The sequence below is a fragment of the Ochotona curzoniae genome, unplaced genomic scaffold, assembly GCF_017591425.1.
Source record: "Ochotona curzoniae isolate NIBS_2020 unplaced genomic scaffold, NIBS_Ocur_1.0 scaffold_3223, whole genome shotgun sequence".
Lineage (NCBI taxonomy): Eukaryota > Metazoa > Chordata > Mammalia > Lagomorpha > Ochotonidae > Ochotona > Ochotona curzoniae.
Window position 1 is genome coordinate 13,695,498 of NW_024467108.1, and position 21,284 is coordinate 13,716,781.

Sequence of the window (21,284 nt, forward strand, 5' to 3'; positions counted from 1 at the left end):
AAATTCAAACTCCTTCTTTAAACAGTACCAACAAACATGATGGCGATTGACACATTTTTTTATTCAGGTACTTCAGGAACTGTACAAGCAATCTAAAAGCGTCCAAACCCCTTGTTTAGCTTTTAAAACAATCATGTGAGTGAGAAGGAATCATCTGTTTTGGACTCCCATTCCACCATCTTTATACTTAAACATGACAAAACAGTTTTACAACTTGAAGGCTAACCCACCTTAGGGGGCGGAGCTAAGTGCTTGCTTTGGCGCCCTAGCAACAAGAAAGTCTTTGTCGCATCCTGGCAACGTGCTCCTCCCTCGGGTTGGTCAGGCCTAACATTCTCCCCAGGTCACTCTCCTCCCGTGGGCTCCTGCCAGCACTCTCACCCGGTCCCTCTCCCGGTGTGGAGGCTTGATTTGCACATTCCACTCAGCACGGACCCGCTCTTCGGTTTCTGCGGTGGCAGCCGCTCGAGAGACAGAGAAAGGAAGAGAAACAGCAAGAAACAACATTACGTTCATATAAAAAAAGATACAAATTCAAGATTTTGATAATTTTTACTGTCAAGTCACATCCAAAGCTCCCAGGAGAAGGGACTTGAGAGTGGCAAAAACCATTTTTGAATACAGTCTAAACTCGAAAGCAAGAAGAGACCCGTTGAAGACCTAGTAGGGAGCCAACTGCAGATCAAAGATGTTGGACTCTCTGGTCCCTGCCCTGCAGGATCTGGGCAGGCAGGTGCTACCCACACTGCCCTCGTTGAGCCAGGAGGGTAAGTGGCATGGGGAAGGAGGCCCTGAGGGCTGGATCATCGCTTGCTTGGGACTGAAGTGGAAGATTTTTTTCCAGCCGGAGACTTTCCACTTTTTCCTGGCTTGGCTTGGAGCAGCTAGGTTGTCAGGGCTACCAGCTGGTAATTACATTAATTTTACCCTACTGGATAACAAGTTTCTTTACCAGCTCCCCTAATCAGAAGGAGCCAACTGGAGGTTTCAATGAGCTGAGATGATGCATATGTGTGGTTAGTGAGGGAAGTAGCACAAAGAGTTCAATATATGCTAACTAAAAACAACCATTCTCACCTCATCCACTGGTGCCCATGGTAAAAGCCTATAGAAAAGCTTTTTTTTTTTTTTGGCCTGGCCTTGTTGCATTAGTTAGGATTGTAAATTATGTTGAAAAGGAATTACAGGGGGCATCCTTGTCTTGTTCTTGATTATAGTGGTAAAGCTCCAAGTTTCTTACAATTAAGTATGATGTTAGCTATAAGCTTATTTTGTAGGAAGTTCTATATTTATAATTCTTAAAAAAATTATTTTTTTCATTTGGAAGGCAGATTTATAGAAAGAGAAGGAGAGACAGAGATCTTTCATGCACTGCTTCACTCCTGAAATGGTTGCAATGGTCGTATCTGAAGCTGGAGTTTGGGGTTTCTTTTGGATCTCCCAAGAAGGTGCAGAGGTCAAGGATATGGGCTGTCTTCCTCTGCCTTCCCAGACACATTATCAGGGAGCTGGATTGGAGGTGAAGCAGCCAGGACTTGAACTGATGCCCATATGGAATACTGGCACTTCAAGCAGAGGCTTAATCTACTATTTCACTTTTCTGGCCCCCAGTATTTACAATTTGCTGTGCTGGGTTTTAACAAAGGCTTTTAACGAATTTGTTGATGTGATTATGTGATTTTTCTAGCTGTGACATGATATATTCACATTTGAATGCTGAGCCAGCCTTTCCTACCTGGGATAAACCCCACTTATTTTTTGGCATGTCATTATTATTTTTTAAAGATTTATTTATTTTTATTGGAAAGGCAGATTTGCAGAGAGGAGAGACAGAGAGAAAGAAAGATCTTCCACCTGTTGGTTAACTCCCCAAGTGGCTGCAATGACCAGAGATGAATCAATTTCAAATCAGGGACCAGGGCCCAAGGGCTGGGAGCCAGGAGCCAGGAGCTTCTTCTGGGTTTCCCACATGGGTACAGCATCCCAAGGCTTTGAGCTATCTTCTACTGCTTTCCCAAGCCACATGAGCTGGATGGGAAGTGGAGCAGCCAGGACATAACTGGCACCCATATGGGATCCTGACATGTGCAAGGTGATGATGTAGCTACTGAGACATCATGCCAGGCCCTTAACATTTTCTATGCAGCAAGAATACTCTATCTTATATATGACTTTGCCCATTACACAACTTGTAGAATAATAAATCCTTGAAATAGTTACTAATGTAAAAAATAAAAAGCAAGTTCCCAAAAGTTATCTTCTGATGTTAAAATTCTATTACGACTGACATTTGCCAGCATCCCACATGGGCACCAGTTTGAGTCCCAGTTGCTCTGCTTCTGATCTAGTTCCTCGCCAAGTTCTTAGGGAAAACAGTGTAGGATGGCCCAAGTGTTTATGACCCTTCCACCCAAGTACGAGACCCAAATGAAGCACTTGGATTCTGGCTTCTGCCTGGCCCAGCTCTGGTCTTCTGACCATCTGGGAAATAAACTAGCAAACTTAAGATTGTCTTTCTGTAACTCTTTGAAATAAATGAATATACCTCTTTTAAAAAAAACTTTTATATACAAAGAAGAATGTTTGAATTAAGTAATGCATTCACAGAGCAAAGTGCTTTGGAAAGAGCAGTGTGGTATTTGCCAAGACTTGACTTCTCTTTTCAGTCCACACTGTCTGTGATTATTGGTAAGTCCGGGGGCCCCATTTCTTTGGGATTCTGAACCTGTGCACCCAAATGTCTACTTAAATACTTCACAGAGGCCCTTTGACTGTCCAAAACTAAGATCTTCCTTCTCTTCAACCTCATTCATTATCCAGAGTTTTGATCTTTGTGGCTGGCACTACTGTGAATTCAATGAAATAAAATAAGAAATCTGAAGTCATCCTTAGGACTTCTCCCCATGCACTAGATAAGCTGTAGATTCTCCCTCAAAATATCTTCTCAGGTTGTCTACTTTCCCATGTTTTTATTGCTACCAATTTTGGCCAAGCTATCTTTTTCTCTCACCTAGGCTACTGCTATGGACACTCTACATAGCAACCCAAGCAATGTTCTCAAAACACAACAAATCATGTCATTCAATTCTTTCTTTTGTCTACCCTCTATTCAAAGCACTTGATGCCTTTAAATCAGGCATAATATCAAAGCCAACAATTACATCTATAGAGCAACCAGTTAACAATTTAGTTAATTGTTATGACAATTCCTTAGTTACACTATATTCCTTCCTACCATAGAGTTTTTGCCCTTTTCATTCTCTGACAAAAACATTTTACTCTTCATTGCTACTCCTGATCCATTTTACTTACTTAATTCCAACTCAGTTTTTACACCTCAGCTCAAGTATCCTTCTTTGACAATTGTTGCCTCATGTCTCCATCCTAGCCTCCTATTAAAAGTTCTTATTGAACTCCTTATTTGTTCTACATGTAGGGAAGTCATTCATTTCATTCTTGCACGCTAAAGCCTAGAAAGACAGGAAATTCAACAAATCCTATTGGATTAGAAAAGACAGAAAAACATAGGAAAAACTATTGTCCTTAACATTGAAGGAATGAGTCCTTGCATTACTGTAAAATTTAATTCTATGAATTTAGTCACATTCCAACAGGTAAATATTTGGGTGAATTATGGAAAATAAATTATCTGTGCTCCAGCAGGAAAAAAGGAAATGGAACCAGATTGAAATAAACCAGAGCTCTTTGTTGTTCTTACAAGGTAAACTTCAGTGCCCAGACACCATGGCTCAGCAGGCTAATTCTCCAACTCAAGTGCTGGTATCCCATGTGGGTATTGGTCTGTGTCCCAGCTGATCCACTTCACATCTAGCCCTCTGATTGTGGCATGGGAAGGCAGCAGAGGATATCCCAAACCCTTGGGATCCTGCATCCATATGGGAGACCCAGAAGAGGCTCTTGACTCTTAGCTTTGGATCAGCTCAGCTCTTGCTATCATGGCTATTTGAGGCAATGAACTGGCTGATGGAGGACCTTCCTGTCATTCCTTCTTTCTGTAAATTTGTGGCCTTTCCAATACAAATAAATAAAGAGAAGAAGTGAAGAGAAAAGAGAAGAAAAGGGAAAAGAAAAGAAAAGACAGACTATAAGCAGCATTGTAGCATAGCTGGTAAAGTCACGGTCTTCGATACTGGTGTTCCATATGGCCCCAGTCTGCATTCCAGTTGCTCCACCCCAGCTCCCTGCTAACAGCCTGGGGAAAGCAGTAAAAAATAGCCCAAGTCCTTGGGCCCCACTACCTATGTGGAGCCCAACACTGGTTGTTGTGGCCATATGGGGCTGAATCAGTGGGTGAAAGATTCTCTCTCCAAAGCTCTGCTTTTCTTTAAATTAAAAAAAAAAAACAACTAGGAATGTGTAGCCTTCATTTAAATGTAAGTATGTAATGCAGACTCTTAAGCACTGAAAATGTTTTTTAAAAGTTAACTGAATATTATTAAAGGAGAAAAGTTGAATCATATAAAATAATGCATTAAAGCCACACAACACTGAAGATTATTGGAAGCCAAGAATGGGACTAAATAGAGAAAATAGAAAAGAGGAAAAAAAAAAAGTAGACTGTAATCTGGCTGTATCAATAATCATTTTAACTATAGTTTGAAGCACAGAGATTATAATTGTGATTCATAAAGCAAGTGTTGTCCATAAGAAACCCACTTTAAACATAAAGACATATGTTTAAAATACATATAAATATATAAATATATAAATTGACCAAGCTAACAATAAGCGAAAGAAATAACAGTAGCAGTCTAATAATACAGTAACTGTATTAATTTTAGACAAAGAAAACTTTAAATCAAGAAGGGTTATTGGAATGAAGAGGTACATTAGATGATGATAAAGGGCTCACTTCTCCAAGACATAGCAGTCTTCAATGTGTTATGTGCTCAGCAACAGAACATCATATTACCCGAAATAAAAATGATAGGTTGGCAATGAGAGATATACAAATACATTATCAACCTTCTAGACTTCAATACCCCTTTTTCAGAATTGCACAGATCCAGAAGACAGAAAAATCAGTAAAAACCACAGTTGAATGAATCAGATATAGTTGTTATCTATCTACTTTAGCCAACATCATCATATACATTTTTCTTAAGTTTCCATGACACAGTTACCAAATAGATCATATTACATCCATGAAACATTGCCGGAGTCCAGCTCCAGCTGAGTTCAGAACTCGAGAAGGGTGTGTGAAAGAGGCGTATAGAGAAGAGACAGACCACTACAATTCCAAGATCATTGTGGACCATGCGAGAAATCTGTCCGCTTTATTTATACAGAAGCAGTACAATGCTTTCTTTAGGGGCAGTTTGACATAGCCTCAGGGGGGCACAATTTACAACAGCTTGAGAGATAAATGAGAGAGGATTACACATTTCTTGCTTATTTCGGCTTGCCAGTCCCCACCTGCTCTTCTCAAGTCTGGGTTCTATCCTTGACACCGCCTGTGACAACCAGACCCCTACCTTGAATTATGTATGGGTTAGTAAGTCTGGGGCCTTGGTTTTATGGGGCTTGGGGGCCATTGGCACTAAAGGTCATGCTGGCCATTAGGCCTGCAAGCTCACACAGTTTGTTAGCTAAACAAGTAAAGCAAGAGTTATAACGGCAAAAAGAATTGCAGTTAGCAATGAGCCATGATTACTCCATCTTGGTTTCAACTCTACAATGGAAAGGTGAGTGTTTCCAAAGATAATTCTGCAAATTGTTTCACCTTAAGACAGGGAGGGCATTATCCATTCTGACGTTATAGCTAAGAATTTCTCAGTAGACAGCACATCTTAATCAGTAATACACTGCTACTACAATTCTTATGCTACAACTTGTCCATCACTTAATGGGAGAAATACATCAAAAGAGAAAAAAACATAAAGTTCTAAGACAAAAAGTTTCAAACATTAAATCCCTCTACAATGCAGGCTCTACAACCTCATAAACGATCAAACAATAATCAAAAATATATCTTTATGATGTTAGTAAAATTGCCCTATGTTTCCTCTAGTTAAAAAATTATGAAAGCAGCTAGAACAACTACATTTTCTATGTTCTAAAGAGTTGCAAGGACAGGCTAACCTTTAAGGTCACAGTAATTATATTTTTTGCCATAGCAAATAGCCTTTAGGGTCACAGTAGCTATGTTCTTTGTCATAGCAGTCTTGGACTGCTTTCTCAGGCCACAAGCAGGGAGCTGGATGGGAAGCAGGGCTGCAGAGATTAGAACTGGCGCCCATATGGGATCCCAGAGCATGCAAGGTGAGGACCTCAGTTGCTAGGCCACGGTGCCGGGCCCAATATTCCAGATTCTAACAGCAAAAATTCTCAGCCCAGAACAACATATTCAGCAAAACGAAAGATCAAGAATATGCCTTTTCCAAACATGCCCTACAAATGATACTTGAAGATCTTCTCTTGACAGAGAAAGCAATACTACCAGGCAAAACCAAAGGCAAATGTGAAGAACATCCCAGTAAAATAACAACAGAAGACTAAAACAATGAGCAATCCATTGCAGAAATGACAGGAACATGTTACCACCTATTTATTTATATTAACCCTGAAATTAAATCCATCAATTAAGCATCATAGATTAGTGGACTGGATTAAAAAAACTCATCTATTTATTTCCTACAGGAGACATATCTCACCAACAAAGATCAGCAGAGACTGTATTTCATGGATTTTGATGTTTTTGTTTTTGTTTTAATTTCCTCAAAACAGTTTTTTTCTCATATTAAATTTTCCACTGACTTATAGGTAATACAGCAGCATCATTTTCTTCAAGAAGGTTCTTGATTTCCTTTTTCATTTCTTCAGTGACACATCAGTCATTCAGTACCATGTTATTTAACTTAATCCTAAGACCTATGAAACTTATTACAAATTAATAATAATATGAAGAAAAGAAAAAATTTAAAAATATGAAAGCATATTCTTTTAGTATTGGTAAAAGTACTTTCATTTTGAGTGTTACAAATTGCAATCTTTAAGCTTTCCACATCTATTCTGATTGAATTTAGAGACCAAATGGCTTCTAAGAGGAATGCTGTGCATATTTTCCTTTTTCTTCAGTAACAATTAGAAGATTTCAGAATAATTGATTATGCTCTTATATTACTTTCTCTACCAGAATTGATGGAGTGAAACAACATGGTAACTTGAAAATATCCTCCACACTTACAGAAAGGCTGTCCTCAAATTTCCAATGAAGCTCAGTCATGCTTTTTTGCTAGGGTTGCAAACTCTACAATTTCTCATGGCCCTCATTTAAATGATTTCCTCTTCATTGCATATTGTTTACTAAAATCTGAGCTACATATTAGGAGTACACATGAAAAAATTTTAGTCATAAATCAGTTTTGACTTAAAAAAATTCTCCAAGTAAATGTGGATAGTGAGATTTAGATTAGTGGTGAATGAAGAAAATTTTTGACCATGATAAAATTTTAATTTGGTATGCAGTGGAGACTGATTGAAAGACTTTGATGGTTCTTAGAACAAGCAGTAAACATTGTTTGGCAGCTGGGGCAAGGACTGAGGAATGCAGTAGGATTGGGGGGCAGACTTGGGTTAATGATTGATTATGGAAACTGCACAGTCATGACTTATAGTGAGAGTTAGCAGAATTCTGGTCCTCATGCTCTTAGTACCACACAGTCCTAGTTCCTCTGATGGTTGATGCATGTCCATCATCAAACTCATTTCCAGACACTCATGAGCTCAAGTGCCACTTATCATCCATAAAAACTACTTCTTCCTCAGCATTAACAAAAAAGTTAACAGTCTTGATGAAGTAGAATTAAAAGATTGTAAGCTCTCTGCTATAGTTAATGAGTTAAACCATTACAATAAATTCTTTATGTTAATAAAATGAAGAGTTTTCCAGTAGGGAAATAATTTGTCTTTGTCACCACTTTTTCCACATCCCAGTGTGACAACCTAATGAATATCACTGTTCTTGATCTCTTATTTTGAAAATTCTAACTTAATACCAGAATCCCAGTTGGATGCATAATTAGGATTGGAATGAAGATGCTGACACAGTCATAATTTTCTAGATTTCTTAATACTAACCAGAGTGTATTTTTTATATTTCATCTGAAAACTTTATTGTCTGCTGCTTGTTTTTCTACTTTGGTATGGTGGAATACAGGCCTTCTTCTTCTGATCAAAGGAAATAATACAGAGTCAAAGCATTAGCTCAAAATAAAGTCTCTTGGACCTATACTCAAAGATGTGTTTGTAAAAACGATAATTTTTGGTTTATTAATAGCGTGTTCATTATTTATAAAACAATTTAGACTAGAAGCTGTGAATTAGTACAGAGCCCTAGCATCAGAGAGAGATGACAGTTTGTAGTCTAACAGTGAAAATGGAGAAGAAAAGGAGATTTGAGAAGCTTAAGTGCATGGGTAGGGACAGGTCATGTGCAGAAAGCAGCCTTTTGTGCTATTTGACCTTGGGCTTATTCCTGTATTTAAATGAAAACATGAATGTTTGGGCAATTATTTGAGCATAGTTTGTCCCTCAAACTGCATGCAGGCATTCAACACCAGGGTCTTACATTAATGGTATTAGTGAGATGAAAACTTAACTCAACCATGGTATTTAGAAGTGGGATCTTTGGGAAGTGATTAGAATAGATTAAGTCACAAGGGTATATCTTTCTTGGTAACTTTATAAGGTAAGAGAGATCATACAGAAATATCCACATGTGCTTTGGCATGCTGTGATTCAGCCAGTGTGGCCCTCAAACAGGGGCCTGTGAAGTGCTACTTGAACCTTGTAGCTCCACAACTTTCTTCTTTATAAGGTAAGCTTCTAGAGGCATTATAACAACAAAAAATGACTGATAACAGTTCTTATTAATCATATAGCACAGGACAAACACTTTACAAATGGTTGTCGAATAAGTCATTAAGAAAAAGAACACTATATTTGGTTAACTCTTTGGAATAAAGGCAAATGTATGAAAAAAAATAATAAAAATAATAAAATCTTGTTCTAGGAAAGGAGAAAGGTTGGCTTCAAAAATATTATTATTAGAAATCACATTTTTGACAGTTAAGGGGGTAAAAAATTAATTTTTGGAAATAATCTTATTTTCTGTTAATTCTAAATTAGTCGAGAACTATTTTACTTTACATCTCATATTTAGATATGTATTTACCAGCATTAAGATATTATCACACAGGTGCTCAACAAATTAGTTTTGGTTTTCTTTGAATTACAGAAGTCTCTATTATTTGGGGCAGTGTTTCAGAATTTGTGGAACGGCAGCTAATCATGCACAAGGTAAGACTTACACTTTTATTTTAATGTGAGCATCCAAAAGATCTTTCCTCCATAGTCTTGAATAGATATTTCTGGTATCAAAATATTACTGGTATCTGTTAAAGCCTCTGATTAAATTTTTTAGTTCTGTGACTTAGAATCTTCTTTTGTAGGAGTTTTGGGTAATAAGTTGAACCAAGAGGATTTTACCCATAAGTAATGAATGCGTGAATTCCTCTCTTCTCATGGTACAGAATATAATATGGTGCAGCCTGGGTTGGATAAACTAGTTGATTTCTGTTTGTCAGTTATATGGAAGGAAGGATATAATGCTTATTATTTCACTTTGTTACAAGACATTATTTAAAAATATATTTTTATATTAATTGACACATATCTCCTGGGAGTCAGATATGCAATTTGATAACCAAACCAATTCGCCTTTACCCAGTGAATACTATACCAGTGAATACTATACTATGGATTTTGGATTGCCTGATATCTGTATTGAAAATGCAAAAGAGGGAAAACTTCTCTCATGACAGCTTGCATTCCTCTGATGATGAATAATTAAGACAATTTTGGATAAGAGCAATCTTAGACCTAGATGAAAAGAAATTTATCGTATCCATGCACATTTTCTCAGTCCGTACAGCCTTTCTAATGACATAGAGACGAGGAACCTCCATGGTTCAATAAATTATACTTCATACTGAACTTACATGGAAAATTAGAGTCATAAGATGCTATAGCTCCAAAGGGTTGTTGAATTTTTAAAATCTTAGGCTGATTTTCCTCATGTATTCTGACTAAGTCAGCAGAGTAAGTTTTCTTCACTCCTTCAGTAAATTTTGTTTACTGCTCTGTTTGCCCTTTTTTTTTTTTTTAGGGTGTTCAAATTCCAGGATTTGGAACTTTTACTTTCATGAGACAAAAACTTGATATTGGAAACAACAAGTTTATTCTAATACAGAGGCCCGTATTTATCATGGCAGAGAAGCTGGTGCAGACCCATGGACTCAAACAGAACAAGATACATACTCCTGGTAAATAACTTTGCTTTTAGGACTTTTCTAGAAGGTTATTGGCATGTGGCTAAAAATGAAAAAGCAAAGCTTGGCCAGTGCTGCTTTATTAGCTTCTGATTTGAGGTGCTCACTTTTATCATATTACCTGCAGCCAAATGAGGGTCCAAAGTGACTCTTTCTGCAGGTCGCTTAAAACCTCATTAACTTAAGAGGTAGACATAAGAAGGCTTTACTGTGACAAAACAATTTAAACAAATGCCAAGACCTTTATTCATATTTTAGGTCCTAAGAAATTAGAAATGATTATAAGGGAGGAAAGATTAATAGGGTCTCTGGTAGAATTATAATCAATATCAACTGTGAAAAGACTATGCATATCTGTTGTAAGTATACATACTTCTATTGTGTATATTTTTTATTTGTGTAACTACTGTTTACCAATTAAATATTGAATACAAATGCTTAGTGACTAAGTAAGCTGGGGATGTGATCCTTGACTGTTGGTTGCTTTGGCATTCCTTGTGGATCCCTCCCTTCTTGCATCACTCAGTTTTGCACAGATAGTCTACCCCCAATAGCAGGAAATGAAAAAGCTCTAACTGTGCTTTAACTTCCCTTTCCCCAAAATTTTCAGGGTAACTTTCTACCAAAAATGGGACATTAGAAAAACAAATATGCACAAACCATTTGTAGAATTCATTGTGTGTTTATTCATTGTGATGGTTTTAATGGAATTTTCAGCTCCTTTTATCTAGAATCTTATGACAGAAGAACTATTATTTATACTTGCCAGAGGAAATGAAAACAAAACTCACTTATTTGCAAACATGTTTTTTTCCCTTAGCATTAGATTATTATTTTTCATCTTCAGTCTTGTAGCATATACTTAGAAAAGTAACTTAAGTCTGAAATTAACTGCTTAAAATTAACATAAAAATGGATTTCATGTATTTCATAGATACAATGTTAAGACTATAATGATTCTCCCACCTTCCCCATCTCCTTTATTCTTTTAATTCTTGTGAAAATGTCTCTGAAATTTTGTGAAAATAACATATTTTCAATTTACTTTATAATCATAGGCTTAATCCTCCACTAAATAAAGAGTTCTATAAGTAAAAAAGATAAAGACCATTATTCTGTAGGAGTATGGAGAAGGGCTATAAACAACAGTCAAATCCCAAGTTATCAATCACATAACATTACTTTTTTTTTTCCTACTCTAGCAATTAACATTTTTTACAGTGTGAAGAAATTTCAAAGTGAGGTATACAAAGAATTTTCATAAAGTTCATGGCAAGTGTGTATTATGAAAGGTTTGGTCATCAAGTGCAATTTTTTTTTAGCAACAGGGCAAGCTTATCTTTTTTTTTTAAGATTTATTTTTATTATTTTGTTATTGGAAAGGCGGATACACAGAGAGGAGAGACAGAGAGGAAGATCTTCCATCCGATGATTCACTCCCCAAGTGAGCGCAACGGGTCGATACTACGCCGATCCGAAGCCAGGAGCCTCTTCCGGGTCTCCCACGCGGGCGCAGGTTCCCAAAGCCTTGGGCCGTCCTCGACTGCTTTCCCAGGCCACAAGCAGGGAGCTGGAAGGGAAGCGGGGCTGCCGGGATTAGAACCGGCGCCCATATGGGATCCCGGGCGTGCAAGGCGAGGACCTTTAACCACTTGCGCCACCGCGCCGGGCCCCAAGCTTATCTTTTAATTGTAATTTTTCATTGTGCCTTTAGTATCGTTTTGTATATTACTGAATTAATTCAAAAGAACAATTCTGTCCACAATTTAGCTTGGAGTTATGATTCTTAATCCTGAATTGACTAGTGAACCAATTAAATAGCATAGGGTGGTTTTAAAAGATTGGTTACACAAAGTTCTTGCTTTGATGAGAATTAAGCATGGACAATAACTATATAAATAAATGGCACAATGTGATGAAGTGTTATAAGTCAGCATTGTTCAGAGCTGAAATAAATACTGTGGATCTCAAGGGAACACACCTAACTGTGCGTGGAGGAAGGAAGATGATGTCCGAGATCTTAGATGATGATAAGATTTTGCCAGCAGAGAAGCTTAGGAAGGTAGTTCAGGAATAGTTTATGAATATGTCAAGTGTATAGGACAGAGTGAACACTGGTAAGGAAGTAATGGTACTTCTGTCTTGTAAAGCTGTTAGTCCTCATCATTTTTCTGTATTGGACATTTTAAAAGCTCCAGTTCATGTTTACTAAATGAATGTTTAGAACATTCTTAACATCTCCTGTTCTTCTACCAGTTGGTTTTCTTATTGTTTGCCTTTTTTGTTTTATCATCTTGTTCCTGTCCACCTCTTTTTTTCTGACTTGTGAACTTTGTGTGGCTCCACATCTTTTCTAGTTAAATAGGTCTGTGCTTGCTCTAAACAATATTATAATATTACATATTTGCAATGTCATTTATGGGTTCATTAGGCAGAAAAAGCTTTCTGCAAATCAACCAGTCTGACATCTTCGTCTAAGATCCAGTTTCATTTGAATGATAATGTTCAGGGACTATCTTTTCAAAAATTTGACATTTGTAAATATTTTATATCAATTTAGACCAGGTAATGGGAAGGGATAGACAAATATTATTGCATCTCAGTTTGAAAGATAATGGGGCTGAAAACTTCAGAGCACTCGTGTGTGTTTAATCATGTCTTCTAGGGGAAATTGAAAGCTTGTCTAAAGTGTTGTCTAGAAAGCTAATTACTCTTATTTTGAATATAAAACAATTATTTAGAGAAAATCGTACTGATCAGTATGTAACAATTTGTGCTAATTATCTGCAGTAATACTGCACTGGGTGCAGCTAGATTCACATGGCTAATTCAAATTAAGTGGAAATCAGATAATTTGTAAATATATATGATAGATCCTTATAGTTTCCTATTAATTCCCTTCTACTCTATTCTTTTTCCTCTAGGTGATATTCCAGTTGTTCCTCTGAATTTTGTCATGATATCCCTGGATGGTCCATTTAGCAGGGATACTGTAGAAGGATGTGTGAAGGAGACATTGCTCTACTTATCACGAATCATTTCCATCAAACAGAATGTGGAATTTACATTTAAAGGAATTGGAGTTCTTGTGATCAGAGACAGCAAAGTGAAGATGAGATTTTATAAGGACTTCCTTTGTACCATGGATGGAAGTGGGACTTTGATGAAAGCACTAGCAAATGTAAATGGTTTCTCTTCTCTTAACGTGACTCCCAACTGTAGCCCTGAGTCACTTGTGTGTGTGATGTCATTAACAAAAGCCCAGCTTGACATATTTTAAGGAACAGTTACTACAAGTTTATAGAAGCGCGTATTCAGAGTTGATTAACTTGTTGACAAAAAAAAAAAAAAAGGAAGAAAGGCAAGGCAACTTTAGGCTAAGTTAGGAGTCAGTGCTGACTAGAAACATAATTCTGAACATTTGAAAGTATCTTTTATGACTAAAAAAGGTTCTTCCACATCTATTATTTGAGTGTCAAACATTATGAAAGCAGAATTCCATTCTTATCATCCTGATTTACAAGTGAAGAATGGGGATACAGAGAAGCTGTGTGGGAAGCTTGAGGTCAGGGTGCTGATAATCCTGACTTTTGGGTGTAAGCCCTGCTTTCCCCATCACATAGTGTTTTTGCTGGTTCTGTTTTACTCTAATGAAATTTAAAAAATCGAATTAAATTCATATCTTGGGAATGTGTGAGTGTACTTCAAGAATTCATGGAAAGTGGAATTAACAGATACGTTAACTTTGGTGCAAAGCAATTGAAACCCATGACAAAAAGTGGTATTCACAAAATTAATGGGAAATGTGCTTTATGAGAAGCCTAAATGGATTTCAATTATTTTTGCATGAAAATACATTTACCTTTTAATACCATTTTTATAACCTTTTTGCAAGGACTCTTGTATCTTTAGCTTTTAATGCCATGTTGTAGAAGTTTCATAACTGGCCAACATCTTTAAGTATCCTGTGTAGATTTTTCCATTGTTAGCCACTAAGTAGGTGGTGTGACCTTCGAGCTAAGCTAGGCATAGCGTGGTGTAAGGAGGTAATGAAATATTCAATGAGTAGGATTTGTTGAATAATTAATATGTCTTAGATACACTTCTAAGAAATGGAAAGTTGATTCACTTCCCAATGAACACCCCATGAAACAACAGCTTGGTTTTCAAATGAGAGGATTGTGGAAGTGGGCTAAATCTACTGGTCTCTGCTTTCAAGAAGCTCTGGGTTGGGTACATAGGTGATGGACTTGTGCCCAAGGAGGTTCTCGGTGTTTTCTACACAATCTTTTGTTTGGGATAATTAAGAGCAATGCAAAAATTGTGTGTGGAGAGTAGAAACACACATAGCAATACGATCAGCAAGGTCAGAGTGGTGAGTTCATGTCTCACCCTCAGGTATTCCACTGAATGTTGTAGCTCCACTATAAGTTTAAAAGAGAAGACAGCATTGCATTTATCTGCTGCATTTCCCACAAAACGTCATCTTGAGAAACATTCTGTGAAAAAAAGAGGACAAATATGATGGAGAACTGCTGATTGTGTTCAGTACCCTCAAAGACAGAAACACAAAGCACACTTAGACTTTACTGGAAGTGAGAACTCTGTCAACCGCTGGTTGAACTGTCCAAATACTGTCATGGAACACTAGGTCAACCCAGTGTGCATTATTACCTCAATAACCTTATAAGAACTCTTTTAGAAACTGTTGTATGGGGATAGAGTGATACTTTTTGAGTCTCAATTGTCTCAAAACTTGAACCTGAGTGCTGTCTTATAGAATGATCAACAAGGAAGCCTTGTGCTTATTTTAGTGCTGCTACTTTTTTCAAAGAAACATTTCTAAGAGCCTTTATTGAGAATTTTCTTCAAAGTCTTTTGTAATTTCATGTTTCTCTGTGGTGACAGTGATATGATTATTATATAATAAATACATTAAATATTTGCTGAGTGCTTGCTATGTGCTAGCAACTTACAGAATATACTCCAGAAAAGTCCTGTGAATTTGATTTTATCATAATTCCCACAAACCTAGCATGGGATTAGAATGTGAGCTCAACTAACTCAAAAACACTCCTCTTAAGAGGCAAGAGCCAGCCCACTCATTTCCCTGATACTTTCAAAAAGTATGAGCTCCTCTTAAACAAAACTCTATAAATACTTTGAGGAAACTCCCAAAGAGAAAGTGATTTGAGAGAAGGCAGCATGAAAGGCACTGCTGTGCAACTACCAAGGGTGACTGTTTCAGTGAATTAAGATTATTTTCCATTTGATTTTAAGCACGAGATTTTTAAGCATCAAACAAAGACAACAGTATGGCTGTGAGACAGCCTGTTGTTTCAGATCTATTATGTTCTGGACCACAGCCCAGGTGTAACTTTGTTCTGTCTCTGTCCTCCAGAGGCCTGGCACCATGGACTCAGTGTTATCCAGCAGAGAGGCTGCTGGGAAACGGCCCAGTAGTGCGCTTGCCTTTCCAAGGTGAGTGCTCTTTTTTGTGCGTTTATCTAGGCAACAACTTCCCTTTTTAATATGGTCTCTATCTCCAATCTTCACTCTGTAGTTAAAATATTCTGTTTTACTCATATTATTTATCACACACACACACACACACACACACACACACACACACACACACACACACACACATTTAGTCTCCCATCTGCTGATTTACTCCCCAAATGTCTGAAATGGTTGGGGCTGGGGTCAGGCCAAATTCGGAAGCCTAGAACTCAGTAAGTCTCTTATGTAGGTGGCAGGGACCCAACCACTTGAGCTATCACCTGTTGCCTACCGGGTACACACTATCAGAGAGCTGAAATTGGAAGCAGAACTGGGACTCAAACCCACGCACTCTAGTAGAATGTAGGCATCCCAAGTGCTGTCTTAACACTGTATCAAATATTTGCCTTTATTACACACACACACACACACAAACACACACACACACACACACACATTTTTGAGTCTGTTTGGGAAGAGCTTTATTACACACATCTCAGAAGATTTGTGTGAAGATCAGAATAAATCCTAGCCCAACTCATTCACCTTACAGATAAAATGGCCATACAAAAATGAGTGGTGAGCAGGAAAAGAACCATGGCTTTTGATTATTTCCATTGACACATGCTGCCTTACTTGTGAACAATCAATAGGTTCGTAATAATTTCATTCTGGTTATTTCAAAAGGCAAACTTGGCTGTCCCCTTTTGACATGTTTTGGGTTAAATACACCCTCAGTGAAATAACTGTAGCAGGATCAAGAACAGAGTTTTGAAACATCTGTAAGGACTGAAATGGTCAAAACAATTGTTGGTGTTTTCTTTTTTTAAAAGATTTATTTATATTTATTGCAAAATCAGATATACAGAGAGGAGGAGGAGAGAGAGAAGATATTCCCTCTGATGATTCACTCCCCAAGCAGCCGCAACGGCCGGAGTTGTAGCTTCCTCCAGGTCTCCCACACAGGTGCAGGAACCCAAGGCTTTGGGCCATCCTTGACTGTTTTCCCAGGCTGCAAGTAGGAAGCTGGATGGGAAGCAGGGCTGCCGGGATTAGAACTGGCACCCGTATGGGATCCTGGCACGCTCAAGGACAGGACTTTAGTTGCTAGGCCACTGCCCTGAGCCCAGTTAGTGTTTTCTTTATGTGGGATTAGTCTTTGAACGTACTGGAGCTACTCCTGACTTTCTAACTCCAGCCCGGGACTCTACAGTTAACATACATCAGCCAAAGACACCTCATCTGTGCCTTGAAATGTATCTTTGCATGTCCTTCATTTTTGTCTAGGTATTGAGATGGGACAGTGGGAAGAAGAAAGAGGCTGGGATGAAAAGATTATTTCAGGATGTATTCTCTCCCAGGCCATGAATGCTTACTTTCAATCTTCCCAGTAACCACCTTTCACTGTACCATACCTGTGACATCTGTTAAAGAATTAGAAAGGACTTGAAAAACTCAAACTAAAACCAAAACTGGAAACTTAAGTTGGGGTCTTCAAACCAGTATCTTTATGTACAAAGGCTCTTCAAAAAGTTAAAAGAAAATGGATGTTATGAAAATACTGCATAGCTTTCAAAATTGTTTAATATGAAAGCAAACTTATCTTTTAATTCCTTTTCCCCACAGTACCCTCAGTTAAGCTGTTTTTGAAACTATAATATAAAGGGAGATCTTGGTTTATTCTTAGGATTGAGTTCAAGGAGACAGAGAATAAACCACCAATGGAGACCATTGCAGAAGAAGGTGGAGAGACTAGACAAAGTAAACCCAAGTGGAAAGACCAGTCAGACAAAGGTGGTGCCAGAGGTAGGCCAATGTTTTCTAGGTATAATTTCCCACGGTTTGCTGCTTGTAAGTGCAGACATTAAGTTAGATTCACGAATAATCATTGTATTCCTTTCTCTAATAAACATTTTCATCATTATTAGCAATAGTATTCTAGAGAAATAAATGTGATTATGTGGTGCTTTTGGGTGATAAGTTGTCTTATTTATGGTCTGTTAGGGCAAAAGCAGAGTTCATAAGGAATTTTTATATCAAATTAACCACTTTATGAGTCCTAGATCCTTTAGCCATCAGGCTCTTAGACTGTTATGTTTGTTGGCCCCTCATTGCTTGAAGAAGTTAAAACTCAGAAGCCTATAGGATCCAGGCAGCTACCATAAATGGAGGAATTAGGGGAATATAAGATGATAGGGAATGAGCATATGGAAATGTATTATGAGAAATAAAATTTAAAAAGATAGGAAAACATGTAACATTTATAAGTTGTAAGTTGTTACACTTACTGTTATTATTGTATTAACACTTATTATTTTATGTAAAGGCAGAGAGAGCAACTTAGAGACGAAAGACTGTTGTTTCACTCCCCATGTGCATGCAATAGTTGGGGCTGGACCAGTCCAAAGTCAGATGCTCACCACTCAGCCTGAGTGTCTCATGTGGATGGCAGAGATTCAACTACTTGAGCCATCACTATTGCCTTCTAAGGTGTGCATTATCAGCGAGCTGGAAAAATGAGTGGAGTGAGAATATAAACCCAGGCACCCTGATATGTGATTTAGGTTTCCCAAGTAGCATCTTAATGGCTGCACCAAATGCTAACCCCCCCGCCCTTTTTATGACTTTTTTTTTTAAACGAAAGTGAGGGGTTGGGCCTGTGACATCACTAGGTAAGTTGCAGCCTACAGTGCTGGCAATGCATATAGGCACTTGTTCAAGTCTTGAATGCTCCATTTCCAGTCTGGCCCCCTCTTAATTACCTGGGAAAGTGGCAGAAGATGGCCTAAGTATTCGGGCCCCTGCATGCATGTGGAAGACCCAGAAAGCTCCTAGTGGTTGGCCTGGCCTAACCTTGGCCATTGCAACCACTTGGGAAGTGAACCGGTAGATGGAAGGACCTTTCTGTCTTTCAATTACCATTTCCCTCTTTCTCTGTCTCTCTATAACTCTGCCTTGAACCTTTTACATGAATCTTTTAGAAACAGTTAAGAGTGGCATTTTCCCATCTTTGAGAGCTGTAGAGGACGGCTCGTTTTTCACAATTGCATTTGTATTTAATTTGTTGTGATAGGTTGTTTTGGCTGATGCATAAGAAGAAAACCCTGAGATTCTGAAGACAGTTTAAGAGCTCTGGAGACCTTCACTTCTTGCCAGAACTCACTTTGAATCTAGTTTCTCTGATCAGATTGCTGTTTTATGGAAATGTGGGACACATGGTGTCAGTCTTCTGATTTTTCAGGAGAAACGAAGATGCTGATTTTGATGTGGAATTTATTGTTTGTTAAATATTGATAACTAATATTGCAACAAAAAGTGCTGTTGGGGCCAAGCAAGACGTATCAATGTATACACATTGACTTGGAATTGTTGATTTTTTATTTGTGGCTAACTGGATCTCATATAAATGTCTGACTTAGTGTTTACATGTGTTTGCTTCTTTAGCCTCATTACTCACCCTTCATTACACAGAATCCATCTCGGAGCAAAATTTTCCATTTGTACTCTAATAGTTCTTCCCTGCCCAGAGTTCATCTTTGAGTTCATTCTTTTCCCCCAGCCTGGAATGCATTTTCTTTCAGTTTACCAATCCCAAGCACCTTTTAGTTTCCTTTCACATCTCAATTTCTGCATGAAAACATATTCCTGGATTTTGAAATAGTTTCTAAATGTGCCATCCTTTAAGATGTTGTAATTTGTTTGGGATTCAGATAATGTGTCTTAAGTTTTTATTTATGTATTTATTTATAAATATTTTAAAATATTTCATCCATTATTTGAAAGGCAGAGATGGGGGAGGAGAGAGAGAGAGAGAGAGAGAGCAAGTGAGAATATAATAGATTTTCAACCTGCTGGTTCATTCCCCTAATGCTCCAACAGCCAATGTTGCACCAGGTCGATTCTATGAATTGGAATCTTCATCTGTATTTCTTGAATGGGTTCAGGGACCCAAGGACTCAGAGCATGTTTTTCTGCTGTTCCAGGCATATTAGCAGGGAGATGAATTGGAAATGGAGCATCTGGGACTCAAAACTGGCACCCATGTGGGATGCTGACATTGCAGGAAGTGGTTTAACCTATAGCCACAAAACTGGTTCTTAGATTTCTCAACACTGTTGATGCATAATAAAACCTCCACAAATGACATCTCACTTTTGTGTGTTTTATTTTTCTTTCTAGTGCTATGTAGAGAAGATTTTTTAAGGGAAAATGTTGTCTTTTTGTATCCTTTAAATGCCCCACACAGTGTTCTCTTTGCACATACACAGCAAAAACATTTTCTAGATCACATTAAGTCAAGAGGCAATCTTCTAAAGAGAAAATAATGTATATTATGTAGAAGTTTCCTTTTTGTTCAATTACAAACAATAAGAGCTTATCTGTTCTATGTACATACTACCCATTTAGTTGTTTGAAAGTTAGAAGGAAACTTACTTGCATTCTTTTCTGTTGTTGTTGTTTCACAGAGATCTCATCTCCTAAGAGACTTCGAGATAGACAAGCTATCACCCCTGCCAAAGTGACAAATGTCAGCTTGCTGGACAAGTTTGAGTCAAATGGAGGTGGTGGCAAGAACATAAATCCTGAAAAGTAATTTATTGACATTTCTTTTGTTGGAGATTGAGGGGAGGCTGCTTATGTGAATTTCATTTAATATTAGCTATTTGGATTCTTGTAGTTTGTTGAACCTTCTTTTGTGACTTGAGTACTGATTTCATGTATACTTGAAGAGACTGCTATATTTCTTGGACACAATTTCCTATATATTTAATTAGCACCTAAACTTTGTTAAATAAATTGTTAAAATTTTTACATACTAACTTTCTTCTGAGAGAAATGCTAAGAGTTTTTCACTTCAATGGTGTGTTTTTCAGAAGGTATTTTGATTTTTGCTTCTTGAATAATGTATTTTATTCCACACATGTCCATGATTCTTACTTCTTGTACATCTTTTTATCATTATAAAATCTCCTTTGTTTGTACTGAAAGCTTTTGCCTTGAAATATGTTCCATCTAACTGACCATACAACATTTGGTTATTTTTTAACAAAAATTTCCTCTTTATGCTTTTTTCATTTGTGTGTGTATATGTTTTATTTTACTTGTTTCATAAACAAATTAGAGTAGTTTTTAGTTCAATCTGAACTTAACTGTTCAATTGTAGCTATGGCATACTTGGACTCAGGCTCATGTCTTGTTTTGTGTTTTCCATTTGTTATTCTCCTTTTTTCCATTCTGTTGGATTGATCCCATTTCTTCAGCATGCTTTGAATTATTTTAGAAATTTAGTCTCCTAAGCACTCCATATTTTTGTCTAGAGCTTTTGTTCCATCTTGCTTATAAATGTGTAGTTCATTATTATTATTTATGGTAAATAGTAATTTAGATTTACCAACACATTTTACCAATTTCTTTTGCTCACCTGTGTTT

The 21,284-nt window shown here is 37.5% G+C and overlaps 1 protein-coding gene across 2 annotated transcripts in view; it reads left to right on the plus strand.

Moving 5' to 3' along the window:
• Positions 1-619: 619 nt before the first annotated feature.
• Positions 620-21,284, plus strand: part of CCDC81 (coiled-coil domain containing 81) — a 36,570-nt gene continuing 15,905 nt past the window's right edge. The window contains exons 1-7 of one of the 2 annotated variants that reach the window (XM_040964100.1): positions 620-767; positions 9,260-9,321; positions 10,190-10,346; positions 13,277-13,533; positions 15,754-15,833; positions 17,542-17,660; positions 20,321-20,444. In XM_040964100.1, the coding sequence (XP_040820034.1) occupies positions 689-767; positions 9,260-9,321; positions 10,190-10,346; positions 13,277-13,533; positions 15,754-15,833; positions 17,542-17,660; positions 20,321-20,444 (878 nt within the window). In that variant the 5' untranslated portion in view covers positions 620-688. Of the gene's footprint in view, positions 768-9,259; positions 9,322-10,189; positions 10,347-13,276; positions 13,534-15,751; positions 15,834-17,541; positions 17,661-20,320; positions 20,445-21,284 lie in introns of both variants that reach the window. The other variant, XM_040964101.1, reaches the window with a different exon arrangement.